The sequence below is a fragment of the Solanum lycopersicum genome, chromosome 1 (assembly GCF_036512215.1).
Source record: "Solanum lycopersicum chromosome 1, SLM_r2.1".
In the NCBI taxonomy this organism is placed as follows: Eukaryota; Viridiplantae; Streptophyta; class Magnoliopsida; order Solanales; family Solanaceae; genus Solanum; species Solanum lycopersicum.
In genome coordinates, this window is record NC_090800.1 from 90,208,497 (window position 1) to 90,223,430 (window position 14,934).

The window sequence follows — 14,934 nt, forward strand, 5'->3', positions numbered from 1 at the left end:
TTAGAAGCGTGAGAGAGAGAGGGCTAATTGGATTAGGAGACTAATTCAAGAATTAGTCAAATAACATTAAAATAAATAAATACAAATCTGTTTTATTTATTTATTTATTTATTCATTTAAAATGTGAAAGGACAATTATGCCCTTAAATACCTATTTATTCTTATTTACATAATTCTCTCTTTTTTTGAATCGTTACATTATCCCCCCTTAGGAACATTCGTCCCCGAATGACACTACCATTTCACCTCATAATGCCAATGAGATCATAACTTAATTGTTATGTACAATCAGCCAATAGCAACAAATATGAAGAGATAAGGAACTATAGCCTTACGAGTAGGAAGCCTAACCTCAAGAGTTGAAAAGATGTGGATATCGGGATCTCATGTCGGCCTCAGCCTCCCACGTAGCACCCTCAACAAGATGGTTTCTCCACAATACCTTCACTGTGGCAATCTCCTTGTTCCTCAGTCGCTTGACCTGTCTGTCTAAGATCTCAACAGGTACTTCCTCATAGGACAAGTCTTCACCAACCCCCAAACCTTCTACAGGTAGGATTGATGCTGGATCACCTAGGCACTTCTTCAACATAGAGACATGAAAGACTGGATGAACAGAAGCTAGCTCCGCAGGCAATGCTAACTCATAGGCCACCTCACCCACGCGCTGTAGGATCTCATATGGCCCCACATACCTCGGACTAAGCTTCCCTTTTCTACCAAATCGCATCACCCCTTTCATAGGCGATATCTTCAAGTAAACCTGGTCACCAACGTTAAATTCTAAGGGTCGTTTTCTATTGTCTGCATATGACTTTTGTCGGCTGTAAGCGGTAGCCAACCTGTCTCTAATCATTCTAACTTTCTCCAAGGCCTCATGAATGATCTCTGGACTCAAAATATCTAATCATTGATGGTTTAGCTGAGTTTATGGTTGATTGTAGAACAGTAAATTTGTTCAATTGTTATAGAGGTTGTAGTTGGATTGGATTGAATGGAAGTATGTGTGAACGACTAGTAGGTATTATTAAGCCGGAAGCTTATTACTACTGTTCTTTTATTTATAAAATATTAAAAAAATTATGTAACTATCTATGTCACTGTTCCACGAAATAAAATCTGCAGTTCTTTTTCCACTATCCTGTGAGCATGGAATTCAAAAAATTTGGGAGAACTTTGTTAATGTTTGCCAAATTGTCACTTTAATGCTTACTTTTACTTTTAGTGGATTTTTCTTTGCAATCACCACTAAGCAGCACCAAGGAAAAGTGACATTCTTTTTGGGACAAGGCTAAAAATGTAGAGGGTGCCGCATAAATTGGAGTGCTATAGAAGTTTTGCATTCAAATAAAGAGTTCTTTTTTACCAGATATGAAGTATTGAGTAATTTGGAAGATGTTGGTTGGGTTAAGGGAAATTTTGGCTTTGACAAGTTTAGATGCTGACTGAACTGCGTGTAATAGTGTTTATGCATTAACATGTGTCTGTATCTGAATTAATGATATAGTTCTAGAACTTTGCAATTTTGTTTTCTCTCAGAATATAGATTAATATCGAGGAATTTAAGCTTAATGTCCCCGTTCTATTTTCATCAAGAAAACATTGTCTTTAAGTTTTCAAAATCTTATGTATTTTAGGAACTACCAAAATTAAACTTAGGATCTTTGCAATTTTTTATATTTATTTTCATCTTAGAAAATATCGTACTATTTTTTAGTACCTCACAAATTGGATATTTGACATGATAGACAAATATTGGAATTATGAGCATGGAGACGGTTGGGTCTGAGCAATCAAGAGAGAAAATGAAGAAAGACAAGAAAAAAAGGAAGGCTGAAACAGAGGGACCTGATACCCCATCAACCTCTCACATTTCTAGCAATCCTATGGAGAAGAAGAAGCAAAAAAGAGCTGTAGACAAAGAGAGGCGCAGGGTGGAGACCGAGAAAAAAACCGAAGCCCAGCAAGTAGTGGTGTCCTCTGAATTGAAAAGTAATAAGAGCGCGGTGATTTCTCCCACTACTAGTGGATTGCCTGAGTTCCACATTGCTGTATTTAAGGACCTTGCAGCTGCCGATGCTTCTATTAGAGAAGCAGCTGCTAATTCTTTAGTTGCTGAGTTGATTGAAGTTCAGAAGGCTTATGATATTCTAGAGAACAAGGAAGTGGTTGAGGGACAGCTCAAATTGGAAGCTGAAAAGGATGATGGGTTGAACAACTGTGCCCCTTCGTTGAGATATGCAGTTCGGAGGCTAATTCGGGGCATTTCTTCATCAAGAGAGGTGGGTTAGGTTAACTTTTAGCACAATGTTCTGTGGGTTTGTTTAAATTTTGTGCCTTGTTATATTTGACGATTTAATTTGAATGCTTCAATAAGGGCTATATGCCTTCACATTTTCATTTTATTGTTGAATAATTTTTAGGGAGACTTATATCTCTATGGGTTCTTGTTGACATACCCAACTGATGAAAGCACATTCATGCTGGAAGGGTTGTATTGCACAATACGACGCTTAGGCTGTCTTTCCTGTATTGACCTTTAAAAGGTTATTTTATTTTAGAATAGAACCATAAAAGGTTACCTTCTTGCAGGTAGATACTCACAGCTTGTGTCATTGAATTTTTTCAGTAGTCCTATGGTCTACAGTTTTGAATTAAAAGGTTAAATGATATAATGTAGGCTTAAGAGACAGGTGTCTCTTCTGCTTATAGTCCCATGTTCCATGGTTGTCTCGATCAACTGCTCCCATATAAAGCCTCATCTATTTCCTTGTTTGTGCAGTGTGCAAGGCAAGGGTTTGCATTAGGCATGACAGTGTTGGTTGGTGCTGTTCCATGCATAAAAGTGGATGCCCTGTTGAAGCTTATTGTTGAATTATTGGAGATCTCTTCTTCCATGAAGGGTCAGGTGGGAAGGATCTCCTTTTGTGAAATGTTACCTTTCTCAAAAAAAAAATAATAAGGATCTCCTTTTGTGAACTGATAGTTTTCTTATGGTCTGTCTGAAAAGCTTAACTTGGTTTTGTAGGACATGAAAGATTGCCTATTGGGACGCTTATTTGCTTACGGATCTATTGCAAGATCAGGGAGATTAACTTTGGAGTGGACTGCTGATAAGAACACTCCTTATATTAAAGAATTTGTTGGTTCTCTTGTCTGGCTGGCAAAAAAGAAGCTCTACTTACAAGAGCCTGCTGTCTCAATTATTTTGGAATTGGTTGACAAGGTCTTTCACTTTTACAAGCCTATGAATTGCAAATTTATTCTCTGTACATTCACTTTAGTTATCTATTGAAAATGACTTCACTGATTGCCTTTTCCTGCGTCATTATAAACTCGTATGAGCTCACCATCCCCTTATTGAACTTGCAGTTTTTTTTTTTACTTGCCTATAAAACATAAAACATCATCTCTTCCTACTCTTCCCGCTACATCTTACTTATTTTTGGGCAAGAAAATGTTATACGCTTATCCAAATAATATCACCTCTTCCTACAACTAAGCTGTGGTTTTGTTATGTTGCCGATTTAACTTTCTTCATTTAGTGTGTTTTTGCTTCAGCATGCTGTCCATTTCACTTTCTTCATTTAGTTTATTTTTTGCTTCAGCATGTTGTCCTCTATTTGTAGTCTTTGCTTAGGCTGCATTCAGTTTAGCCGTCTCACCATCCATATTTTTGCCATGCCAGTTACCTGTTGAAGTTTCATTGAACCATGTTCTTGAAGCTCCTGGGCTTAAAGAGTGGTTTGAAAGTGCAACGGAAGTTGGAAATCCTGATGCTTTGCTTCTTGCCCTTGCCATACGTGAAAAAACTGGTGTTGATAACAAAGATTTTGGCAAGCTTCTGCCTTTTCCTTATAGCCCCAGCCGGCTTTTCAGTGTGGAACATTTGTCCTTGCTTTCCAATTGCTTGAAGGTGCTACTGAACTTCTTCATTTTCTTTCCTTGAAAAGGATTGTTCATTAGTTTGATTTTTGTCGACTTTATGGATGTGCAGGAATCCCACTTCTGCTTGCCACGAACTCATAGTGTATGGTATTCCTTGGTAAATATTCTTTTACCTGAAAATGTTCAACAAGATTTTGATCCCTCAGCAGCTTTAAATTCCACAAGGAAGCACAAAAAAGGCCGCAAGGGTAGCTCAGCTGAAGAAGATATTGAGAAAAATCTTAAAAACTTTTGTGAAGTTATCATTGAAGGATCACTTCTTCCATCATCTCATAATTGCAAGAATTTGGCGTTCAATGTTTTGCTGCTTCTCCTTCCAAAATTGCCCACATCGTGCATCTACAACGTCCTGTCTTACAAAGTTGTCCAGTGCTTAAAGGACATACTTTCTGCGAAAGACACTAATCTATTCAAAGCCAGTCAATACTTTTTAAGAGAATTTTCTGAGTGGGTCAAGCATGATGATGTTAGAAGAGTGGCAGTTATTATGGCTTTACAGAAACATAGTAATGGGAAGTTTGATTGCTTCACCAGGTCAAAAACAGTTAAAGAGTTGATGGCTGAGTTTAAAACTGAGTCTGGATGCATGCTTCTCATTCAGAACTTAGTTGACATGTTCCTGGATGAAGCTCGTGCTTCAGAGGAGACTTCAGATCAGAGTCAAACTACAGATGACAACTCAGAAATTGGTTCCTTAGAAGATAAGGATTCTGTTGGAACAGTAGGAACGCCCGATTTTTTGAAAGGATGGGTTGTAGAGTCACTTCCAAATAGCTTGAAGCATTTATCTCTGGATACAAATGCAAGGTTCAGGGTCCAAAGAGAAATTCTAAAATTTTTGGCAGTGCAGGGTCTATTTTCTTCGACACTTGGAACTGAGGTGACATCTTTTGAATTGGAAGAAAAATTTAGGTGGCCAAAGTCTGCCATTTCAAGTGCTCTTTGTAGGATGTGCATTGAGCAGCTGCAGTTACTGCTATCCAATGCTCAAAAAGGCGAAGGACCTCAAGTTGTGCCTAGTGGTCTTGAAGCTAATGATCTTGGAGCTTATTTCATGAGATTTCTTACCACATTGCGAAACATTCCTTCTGTTTCGCTGTTTAGATCCTTGGGCGACGATGATGAAAAAGCTATCAAGAAATTGCAGGCTATGGAGTCTCAGCTCTCAAGACAGGTGCTATTTTGTGTTGCTTCATTTTGTAGAATCGTAATAATGTTACTGACTTCAACACTGGTCAAAGTTTTGTTTCTCTGTGAAACCAATGCCGCTTGCTTTAGGCCTTTTAATTCTCTCTTTTATTGTTTGATAAGAACGTACTCCAACATTGGTGTGAGGTATATCAGTTAGCTCTTATCTGAAACAGCCATAACTTGTTATTACTCATCTTATATCAATTATTGCCATCAACAACTTGTATTTTATTTATGCATATTGACCACTATTCACCGTGTACAGGAAAGTGAAAACTTATCAATATTATCTGTGTGGAAGTTTGATTGTTAATCCTTTTCTTCTCTGACCTAAATCTTTTCTCCAAACAATTGCAGGAGAGAAGCTTGGGTCCAGGTATTGCCAAAAATAAGTTACATTCCATGAGGTACCTTCTGATACAATTGTTGCTTCAAGTCCTACTTCGCCCTCAAGAATTTTCTGAAGCCGCCTCTGAATTGGTTATTTGCTGTACCAAAGCTTTTCGATCTTCTGATCTTCTTGCTTCCTCTGGAGATGATGAAGCAGAGGGAGATGATAGTCCTGAATTCATGGATGTTCTAGTGGACACTATGCTTTCGTTGCTGCCACAATCATCAGCACCGATGCGGACAGCTATTGAGCAGGTAAACAATAGGAAAAAAAAAGCATAATATTCCATCAGTTCTTATGGTGATTTAATATTTCCCAAAACCATGACCTTGTGACATGCTAGTCATTATTTCTAATGCATTATTGCACCTACTGTATTTTGATGTGAACTTCATTCTGAATCTTTTTGACCAAATTAATAAGAGAAGCAACCTAAAAGGAGGTGAAGTTTTTACTTATACGGATGTTTTGTCTTAGAAGACTGAGTTCTCAATCTCAAGCTGTTAGGTGGTGTAGGCGATATGAATTTTCACTGTTCATGCTGCTCCATTTAGACCCATCTCAATCTTTTTTAGCACTAGAAGTTCTCTACATATTTTACTGGCAAACTAACCTCTTGAGAAATAATTGTCAAAAAAAAAAGCATCTTGAGAAAAAACTAGCGGACTCCTAGTCTACATTGGACTCAAAGTAAGCATACCAAGATGACTATAATTTAATCACAACTGATTCACATAACCAATCTTGATTTTTCCTTATTGTACCTTGGCCCCTCTCTAATTAGTGACCATGATTTATGTAATCTGTTTAGTTCGCTCTTCGGTTTTTAAAGTTTTTTCACCAATTGTTAACACCCCTAGGTAATGCAATAGTTCTCCTGGGAAACAAAATTCATGATGATATGTCACTCATGCTGGACGATTGGGTCTATTTAGTTATCTGATAGAAGATATCTTTTCTTTTTCCTTTTTTCTTTTTAATTGTTGAAAGGTAATATTCAAATTTTAAGCACAATATTCTTAGCACTGCAAGCCTTATCTAAAGGAAGATGTGGTTTTTATAACCAGGACATTTCTCATGTCCAATGACGCAAAGTTTGAAACTCGGTGGATAATTGGTTTGGCCTTCTACCCTTTTGCGCTTAAACATTAGGCTATTTCGTACGGCAAGATTCACACTTGTGATGTGCTCCTAACTTGCACATCCTGCCCTTTGCTCTTGCCCCTAGACAAAACCCTTCGGGTCAAGTTTTTTCTGAATACAGGACTCAGTTTATCCTTTTTCTGTGGTTTTGCACATGGATTTACTGTTAATTATTTGATGAGAAAATAGTGAATGCAATGCTTCATTTAATTCCTTTATTGGGATACACCTGTTTTGGTTTTTATATCAATGGTATTCCGTCTTGTTTTTCTTTGTTTCCTCTTCGGTTAGTTTTAAACAAATTGAATTTTTTAGTCTTCTCTCAAATTGTTAAAATTTATGATCTTCACTTTGGAAAAACACCTTATAATAATGGTATCATATTTCAAATTAACTTGACATGGTCAATTTTAAGAATTCGTTAGGACATGTTTTTGCTGATCTCTTCATTACAGAGTTTGCTTATCATGCAAAAATAATATTTTCTTGTTCTTTCGGTGGTAAAAGAGGATAAAATGTCGATAGCTCTACACTATCTTTCCTTGTCCATTGATGCTCAACATTAAAAGCACGTAGTAGATGCATAGTACGAGTACATGGTAATTGTTGGGAGCTTTTTTTTTTCTTTTTTTTTTTTGCAAAAATGCTCATGTTTGCATTCTTTTTGGATAACCTTGTAGTCTGGGCTAGTTTGTGCGCCCTTTAATTAACTCCATAGGTACTGCACCTCCCACCTTCACAAGTACTGCGTAATCCATCCACTAAGTCCTAGGTAAAGGGAAAGAAATCATTGGAGTGTTTTTACTCCCTTGGGATTTGAAATTGAGACCTCACGACTCGAACCACCTCATTGAATACTAGGCAATACCTTTCTGTGCATGTATGAATACTTGAAAATTGATTGTTTCTGTTCTTTTTAATTATGTTTCTCTTTGTGAAGTACTTGAGTTTGTTTGGACTCTGCAACAGCTGCTGTTGCTCAGGCTCTTCTTCAGCTACTTAAAAACATTTTTTCCTTTATAGGTTTTCAAATGTTTTTGTGAAGATGTTACGGATGATGGGTTACATCGAATGTTGCGGGTTATAAAGAAAGATCTCAAACCAGCCAGACACCAAGAAACTGACAGTGAGAATGAAGATGACGATGATGACGACGTTCTTGACATTGAAGAGGCTGAGGAATCTGATGAAGCAGAGATGGATGAAACTGCGGAGAGGCATGCACATGTGGATGACTCAGAGACAGTAGTTGGTGTTGAGGGTGTTACCTCAGAACTTCCTGTAGCTTCTGATGATGATTCTGATGAGGGATTAGATGATGATGCAATGTTCCGCCTGGACACACATCTTGCTAAAATGTACAACGCTAAGAAGAACCAGGCTGGTAGTGAAACTGCTCATTCACAGCTTGCCCTCTTCAAACTTCGTGTCCTCTCGTTGCTGGAGATTTACCTACACGAAAATCCAGGCAAGTCTTTCTTCATTCACTAAGGGGTCGTTTCGTGTGAGGGATAAGAATAAATAGTTGTTCTATAAAATTTTGATGTCTTGTTTGGTTGGCATGTTTGGAATAACTTATCCCACCATTTATAGCATAGTGATTGGATAAGTTATCCCCTAAACATGGTGGGGAAGTAATTGATCTTGGGATAGGTAGTTCCCAACCAAACAACCCCTAAAGGATTGCTGTTTCCTGGCTAGGATGAGGATGATTCATGTATTTAAAGTAGCATACTTTTATCATCTTTGATATTTCTTTAGTTGCTTTGTTTAGAACTCAGCAAACCCAGTACAGTGGTTGGTCATTATTTTGCAATCCCACATATATTACAGGTTTAAGTTATGAGTTAAAATATGTATTATTTTATGTGGAGTAGTAAATGGAATAATTAATAGAAGGATTGGTAATACATGGATTAAAGTACTACAATGATAAATTTATCCTCTATTACTCCACAGTTAGATTCTTGGCTTTGGTTATGGTACTTTCATGTCCCAGTTCTGTTCCTTGCATCATTTTTATAGATTTAACATTTTTTTATTGACACTGGTAACTTTAGTCTTAGTCTAAACTGCTACCTATAACTAGCACATCAAAGATATCATCTGTCCTAGTCCATCTTGATCTTCTGTAAGCTATTCTGCGCACATCAAAGATTTAACATTTTATCATGCATTGTTAATAAGTTTTTTATTTTAAGAGTTATATAGTTTATATTAATTTCTAATACAACAAACAAATATTAACAACCACATATACTGTAAAATCCCACAAGTGAGGGGAAAACCGGAAAAACAAATATGTGAAGAAATAATTCATGCATTGTGTGATCCCTACATAACCAAGCTCTACATATCTGACCCCCACATTACTTATTCCTTCATAACCTACATATTGATGCATTTTGGGGCGAAGTCAATTAGACTAACTTTTCTCATTTAATTTTACATGTACTAATTGCTCCTCTTGTGCGTCATCATTCCTTGTTCTGTTCAATTTAATTAACCGTATTTCAACCTTATTTGCCTTGTATACATGTTGACTTGTAGATGCCTAACGTCTCCTAAAGATGTTGTTGGACTCACTATTCTTATGTATCAATCACTTTGGGCATCTTTATATGGCATGTCATTCCTATGATCCTATCAAATCCTCGCTTCAGCCTTTCTATTTTAGTTCTGCATGTATGGCTTTTAATCTGTCGATTCTCCTCAAAAATATTACCTATTATAAATACCATGAATAAAAGATTCTCCTGTATACACTTTGATCTTGTGGCTGAATATCATGATCTGAGGCTTTTGTTCCTCTTGTATTAAGCACTGCTGTATACACTATTTGTTTGATCTTATTGATTCATTAAGGTGTTAATTGTTATCTAAATTTTCCACTTTGCAGAGAAGCCAAAAGTAGTGAAAATATTCTCAAGCCTAGCTCATGCATTTGTAAACCCTCACACTACGGAAGGTAACGAACAACTTGGCCAGCGAATTTGGGGAATTTTACAGAAGAAAATCTTCAAGGCAAAGGACTATCCAAAAGGTGAAGTCATCGAATTCCCAGTTCTTAAGTCTCTCTTGGAAAGGAACTTGGTACTGGCAGCAAAACATTTCAAGAAAAAGAAATCTGCCTCTAGTTTGTCAAAGAAAAAGCTGTCTGCTGCCTTGAATAGATTCAAAATGATCAATTCTCTTGCCCAGAGTTCAATATTTTGGATTTTGAAGATTATTGATACGAAAAAACGTCCAAAATCTGAACTTGAGGAGGTTTCTTGTATATTCAGAGAAAAACTGGAGGGTTACTTAGATAGTAAAAGTACTCGAATGAAGTGCGAGTTTCTAAAAGAAGTCTTTAAAAGGCGACCACGGATTGGATATCCTCTATTTGGGTTCCTTTTGGAGAAATGTGCTAGTGCAAAGCTACAGTTTCGTCAAATTGAAGCTCTTGAACTGGTCATCGAGATGTTAAAATCGTTTGTTTCTTCAAACCCTGATGACAACAGCCATTTTGCCGAGTTAGGCAGCCATCTTGCCAAGTCAGGGTGTCTTGTTAATGTGTTGTTGAAAAATATGCCGGATAAGGCATCACGACGAGCTGATGTTCGTAAGTTTTTTGGAAAAGTGATTCAGGTCTTAACAGATGTTGAACTGAGGGCCTTGTTTCTTAAGGCTCTGGAACCTGATTGTGAAGCTCAACTGAAGGGCATGTTTCCTGTTTTAAATCAGTGAATGGTAGGGGCAAAGGTATATGACAATATTCATAATTCGCATGTTGGGGTGACCAATTTGTCATTGTTTCCTAGCGTTTAATCAGACCATAAGTTATTTATAATTTTGTTTACTACTGGAATTTACTGTTTTCACCAAGATTTTTCTTGGGTTGTTGAAAAACTTGTAGCAACACCAGTTTTGGTTATATGTAATACTTCATAGTAACTGTACAATTCCAAAATTTTGGCATACGTGGCGCGAATTGACATCTTACCAATGATTGTTTCCATTCGTCATTCTTCACCCCTATTATTTCACGTCATTATTTATCATTGTGAGTCTATAGTTGATAAATTCGTCTCAGTGAAACAAGAGTAATTTTTTGCACAAATTCTTACCAGCCAATCATGAAGCCAAATGAACTTATCTACACAACGAGAGAACATCAAGCTTTTTTGACAATATGTAGGAGTTCATTAACAGTAGAAAGATGCAACAGAAGACTCCAATCTTGGATTTGAAGAAAAAGAAGGATAGAAGTACACAATTCAAAGTAGCTTAAGAAAGAGTGACACAACTCTAGTCTATAATGTAACAGAACTTTCTCCTTCACGGAGAACTTGAACCCGTAAGTGAAGGTCTTTGTTGCGCTTTCCTCTTACAAATTCACAAATACAATGGTCATTTTTCTCCACAAGGTTCCATCTACATAAACTGCGCCATCCACCTACAAGCCATATTCTACCGTCCTTCCACTTGTTGAGTTTCGTCACAAATTCTCTGCCAATAGAGTCGCGAATGGTCATACTTGAAGGCAGTTCAAGTTTGTAGTCCTTTACCACATCAACCGGAACATACTGAATTGGGAACAAAGACTTTGTCAAGTAAGAAATGATATAACGATTGAACTACAAAATCATTCACGAAATAGTGAAAATGATTATAATTACCAGTTGATCTCTCCTCTTTGATCTTATTTTTGCTACAAAATAAGGATTTTTCGGCTGTGTTGCACGTCCACTTTTGAATATATCTACACCAAAATGGTCGTGACGATTCCTCACCTTGCAAGCAAAGGCTGTTTTGCATCTAGATTTAGTTGGTTTGGTTCATAAACAAAAATCTCATGAAACACAAATATCTACCCATGTAATTTTACAATTTTACTAACATGAATTTAAGAATGAAAGAAAAATTTTAACATGTACCAAAAGTATTAAAAAATGAAATTTAACTTTATTCCAAAAACTAAAACAAAAAGCACCCTTAGGCTTGTTTCGTTAGCCTTTCGAACTTATTATCTTAAACATTTTATATGACTTGAAGATGATCTCCAAATATACAAAGATTTTCTTTTTTAAAAAAAAAAAAAACTTACTAACAAGAAAAAAGACGATACAAAAATATTAATTGGTGTTTACCTTTTGATCGTAGCGCCTCTTTCTTATGTGTGTTAGTTCTTTGATTCTCTCCCTCATCTTCTTCTTCTTCATCTTCATCGTCTTCTTCTTCATCTTCCACGTAACATGCTACCTTTTTAGTCTCTTTATATTCCTCGTCCTTATCCTCGTCCTCATCCTCGTCCTCATCTCGTTCTCCCATGTACTCCACATCGTTATCGTAGGAAGAAAAACTATTACAGCTATCACTAGCCCAATTCTTCTCTTTTGACTCTCTACTCTTTTGATGTTCAACAATCATTTCTTCCGCTTTTAAACCTCCAACTCCGTTCTTTTCACATTTAGTTCTTCCAAGTAATTTAAAGTCAAACATTTTATTTCCATCATAGTCAAAAACAAGAAAATCTCCAACCTCTACACTATTATCCTCAATAAATTTCTCCCATCCATATTGAAAATACAAATTTCCTCCGATTTTGTTCACTCCTACAGGCCACATATTGCCAAATCGATCCCTAAGGTTAATTTTCATTGGTAATTTTCTATTCTTGTAATATGTAAAAGATGTGGGAATTTTCTGTGAAAAAACATAACAAACAAGTAGAATAACATCAATTTTTTTTTCATCATGTAGAAAAATATTTCAAAAAAAAAAAAACTTACGAGCCTCTTTCCACTGTTTTCAGGAGAGAAAATCTTGACGAAGCCCTTTTCCATCTTCTCTTTTGTTGTCAAACTTTAAGAGAATAGGAGAAAATACAAAAAGAGAAGAGATTATAAGAAGAAAAATAAAATGAAAATTCTGAGTATTGTTCTCTTCTCAAGTAGTAAATGCAGAAGAGAAAGCTTTTTCCTCATATGGAATACTATTAATTTCAATAATTCAGTCAATATACAATATTTGATTTTCTCTGTTTACTTTTAATAATACACAGTCAATATACAATGTTTTACTGTGTGATTCATGACAACATTCTCTAATTTGAAAAAATTATTCTAAAAAAGACCAGACACTCATTAATATGCTCTTGTCTATAAAAAGTATAAAGACACCACTCCATATGAATTGTTTGGTACAAAATTTGTAATGCAAAATTTAGTAATATTTGGTTTGTTGCTTCTCACCGTATTTTGTATTCGAATTTAAACTCTATAAAAATGTTTCTTTCCAACTATATCTTTAGAATTTTTCGTTTCATGTAATCGGACCAAAGTAGATAATTATAGGACAACATTATTTTTTATGGTCCTCTAACTAGATAGGAGAAGAACAATATTATTGTTATATTTGTTATCTTCTCACTTGAATTATTTGAAGGTAAATAACTATCATCTTAATAAATTGATCACTAACAAAATTTTAATTTCAATTTATAAAAGGTAGAACGTCTAATTTAAAACCCTAAAAAACGATAAAAAATAGTAAAATTGAACGAACCATCTACGTTTACACATAAATTACAAATTGTAATTTTAATATATATGCAGCTTTATAAATTGTTCAAAATACAAATAATTAGAAAATCACTTATAGATCAATATATAAAACATTTAATTAAGATCACAAACGTCATGTAGTTTCTCTTTTCCATTAGTAAATGTTAAACAACTCACAATTCAAATACTTCTTGATTTATATTGAATTTATTTAACAACAAACAACTCTCTCTAAATAGTAAAAGTTTTAAGCTAATTTACTCGAATAAACTTACTAATATAGATATAAAATATAGAATTAAAAAAAAATTAACAAATTGATTAAAAAGAGTTTCGCAATATTTTTATCTTTTCATCAATTAATCCTGAGTGCGGAGTTAAAAGGGTAGAAAAATTGTCAAAAATTCTAAAAGGGCATATTAATTTTTTTTTAAAATCAAAACGGTAAAATCGCTCATGATATAGCGACTTGTCGTCTGAAAAAGAGAAATCGCTGCTATTAAATTTGGTTTTTTTAAAAAATAATAATAATAAATTAAACAAATCGCTCCATACGGAGCGATTTTCAAAATCAAAAAAAATTATTTTTTTTTATAAGTCGCTGCTTCTGCAGCGACTTCTATTAAAAATTTTAATTTTTTTTCTTTTTTGCTTTACAATTGGTTGAGATTGAAAAAAGAAACAGATCAATGAAGAAGATGAAATGTGGTAATATATATAGTTATGATTTGTAATTTCTAATTTAGTTTAACAACTCTAAAATTTAGCTTCTGAATGGAACAAAATCCGTAGTAAATAAGTAGAGAAGCAAATAAAAGTAAAAAATAACCAAGAAAAAAACTGATTAAAAAATAGTAATGAATAATGAAGTGAAGAAAGTAGAGTAAAATGTTTGGAAAAAAATAAAACAATTTATAAATCTGACCTTGCTTGGTTTATTGAGAAGACTGCTTAATTTGATGCTTTTGTGTTGAGATAAATGGAAAAAACTGAGAAAGAATATAGAGGAAGGAGATGGTGGACTTCAATGATATAAATATAATTGTTAATTAAGTTTTCAAAAAAAAAAAATTAAGTGTAAAACAAAAAATGTGTTAATTAAGAATTTATTTTATATAAAATAAAGCAAAAAATAAAAAAAAATTAAAAATTTTAATACTTATAAAAAAAAATTATTTTTTTGATTTGAAAATCGCTCCATGTGGAGCGATTTGTTTAATTTTTTTTTTAAAAAGCAAATTTAAGAAATCGCTGCTATTGCAGCGATTTCGCTTTTTCAGAAGGCAAAAGTCGCTAAATCGTGAGGAATTTTACCGTTTTGGTTTTTAAAAAAAATTGATATGCCCTTTTGGAATTTTTGACAATTTTTTTACCCTTTTGAGTCCGCACTCAATTAATCCTACTATATTAAATCTTATATTATTTGACCCGAAATTCCTACTACATAAAATTAAATATTACCACACATAATACCTGTCGTAATATACTTCCTACCAAATGATCCATTATGCATTTATTCAACTACTTTAAAATAGCAATTTTGGCATTCTATTTTCTTTTAAAAGATATTATAGTACCATGCAAAGTTGAGCTAGTAATAGAAGTTTGATGCTATTCTCTTTGCCATAGTAAAGATCTTTTAATTTTGATTAAAAACAAATATAAAATCTTTTAATTTTTTTAAAATAAAATTTATATATTTATAACAATATA

At 34.5% G+C, this 14,934-nt stretch overlaps 2 protein-coding genes across 3 annotated transcripts; one reads left to right on the forward strand and one right to left on the reverse strand.

Annotated features, from left to right (window-relative positions):
• The first annotated feature begins 1,163 nt into the window (after positions 1–1,163).
• Positions 1,164–10,625, forward strand: LOC101264560 (rDNA transcriptional regulator pol5-like). Its single transcript, XM_004230479.4, has 8 exons — positions 1,164–2,282; positions 2,783–2,908; positions 3,029–3,226; positions 3,689–3,916; positions 3,998–5,122; positions 5,497–5,784; positions 7,697–8,141; positions 9,573–10,625. The coding sequence occupies exons 1-8, from the start codon at positions 1,764–1,766 to the stop codon at positions 10,400–10,402; spliced, it is 3,759 nt and encodes a 1,252-aa protein (XP_004230527.1). The 5' UTR covers positions 1,164–1,763; the 3' UTR covers positions 10,403–10,625.
• Positions 10,626–10,792: 167 nt separating this feature from the next.
• LOC101244128 (B3 domain-containing protein REM20-like) lies at positions 10,793–14,190 on the reverse strand. Of its 2 annotated transcripts, XM_019211855.3 has the most exons (5): positions 14,147–14,190; positions 12,448–12,520; positions 11,806–12,361; positions 11,335–11,462; positions 10,793–11,241 (listed from the first exon to the last, which is right to left on the reverse strand). In XM_019211855.3, the coding sequence occupies exons 2-5, from the start codon at positions 12,499–12,501 to the stop codon at positions 10,969–10,971; spliced, it is 1,011 nt and encodes a 336-aa protein (XP_019067400.1). In that variant the 5' UTR covers positions 12,502–12,520; positions 14,147–14,190; the 3' UTR covers positions 10,793–10,968. The 2 variants fall into 2 exon arrangements, with proteins under 2 accessions (XP_019067400.1, XP_004230633.2); XM_004230585.5 differs by lacking the exon at positions 14,147–14,190 and having other exon boundaries at positions 12,448–12,683.
• Between the last annotated feature and the right edge of the window lie 744 nt (positions 14,191–14,934).

What these genes read in the sequence shown, in the direction of transcription:
- LOC101264560 (XM_004230479.4), top strand. Translation starts at nt 1,764, where the DNA reads ATGAGCATGGAGACGGTTGGGTCTGAGCAATCAAGAGAGAAAATGAAG. An exon ending in CTTCTTCCATGAAGGGTCAG is followed by an intron (nt 2,909 to 3,028) that starts GTGGGAAGGATC and finishes TTGGTTTTGTAG; the next exon opens with GACATGAAAGATTGCCTATT. An exon ending in TGCTTTCCAATTGCTTGAAG is followed by an intron (nt 3,917 to 3,997) that starts GTGCTACTGAAC and finishes ATGGATGTGCAG; the next exon opens with GAATCCCACTTCTGCTTGCC.
- LOC101244128 (XM_019211855.3), bottom strand. Translation starts at nt 12,501, where the DNA reads ATGGAAAAGGGCTTCGTCAAGATTTTCTCTCCTGAAAACAGTGGAAAG. An exon ending in AGAGGCGCTACGATCAAAAG is followed by an intron (nt 11,463 to 11,805) that starts GTAAACACCAAT and finishes GATGCAAAACAG; the next exon opens with CCTTTGCTTGCAAGGTGAGG. An exon ending in CAAAGAGGAGAGATCAACTG is followed by an intron (nt 11,242 to 11,334) that starts GTAATTATAATC and finishes TTCCCAATTCAG; the next exon opens with TATGTTCCGGTTGATGTGGT.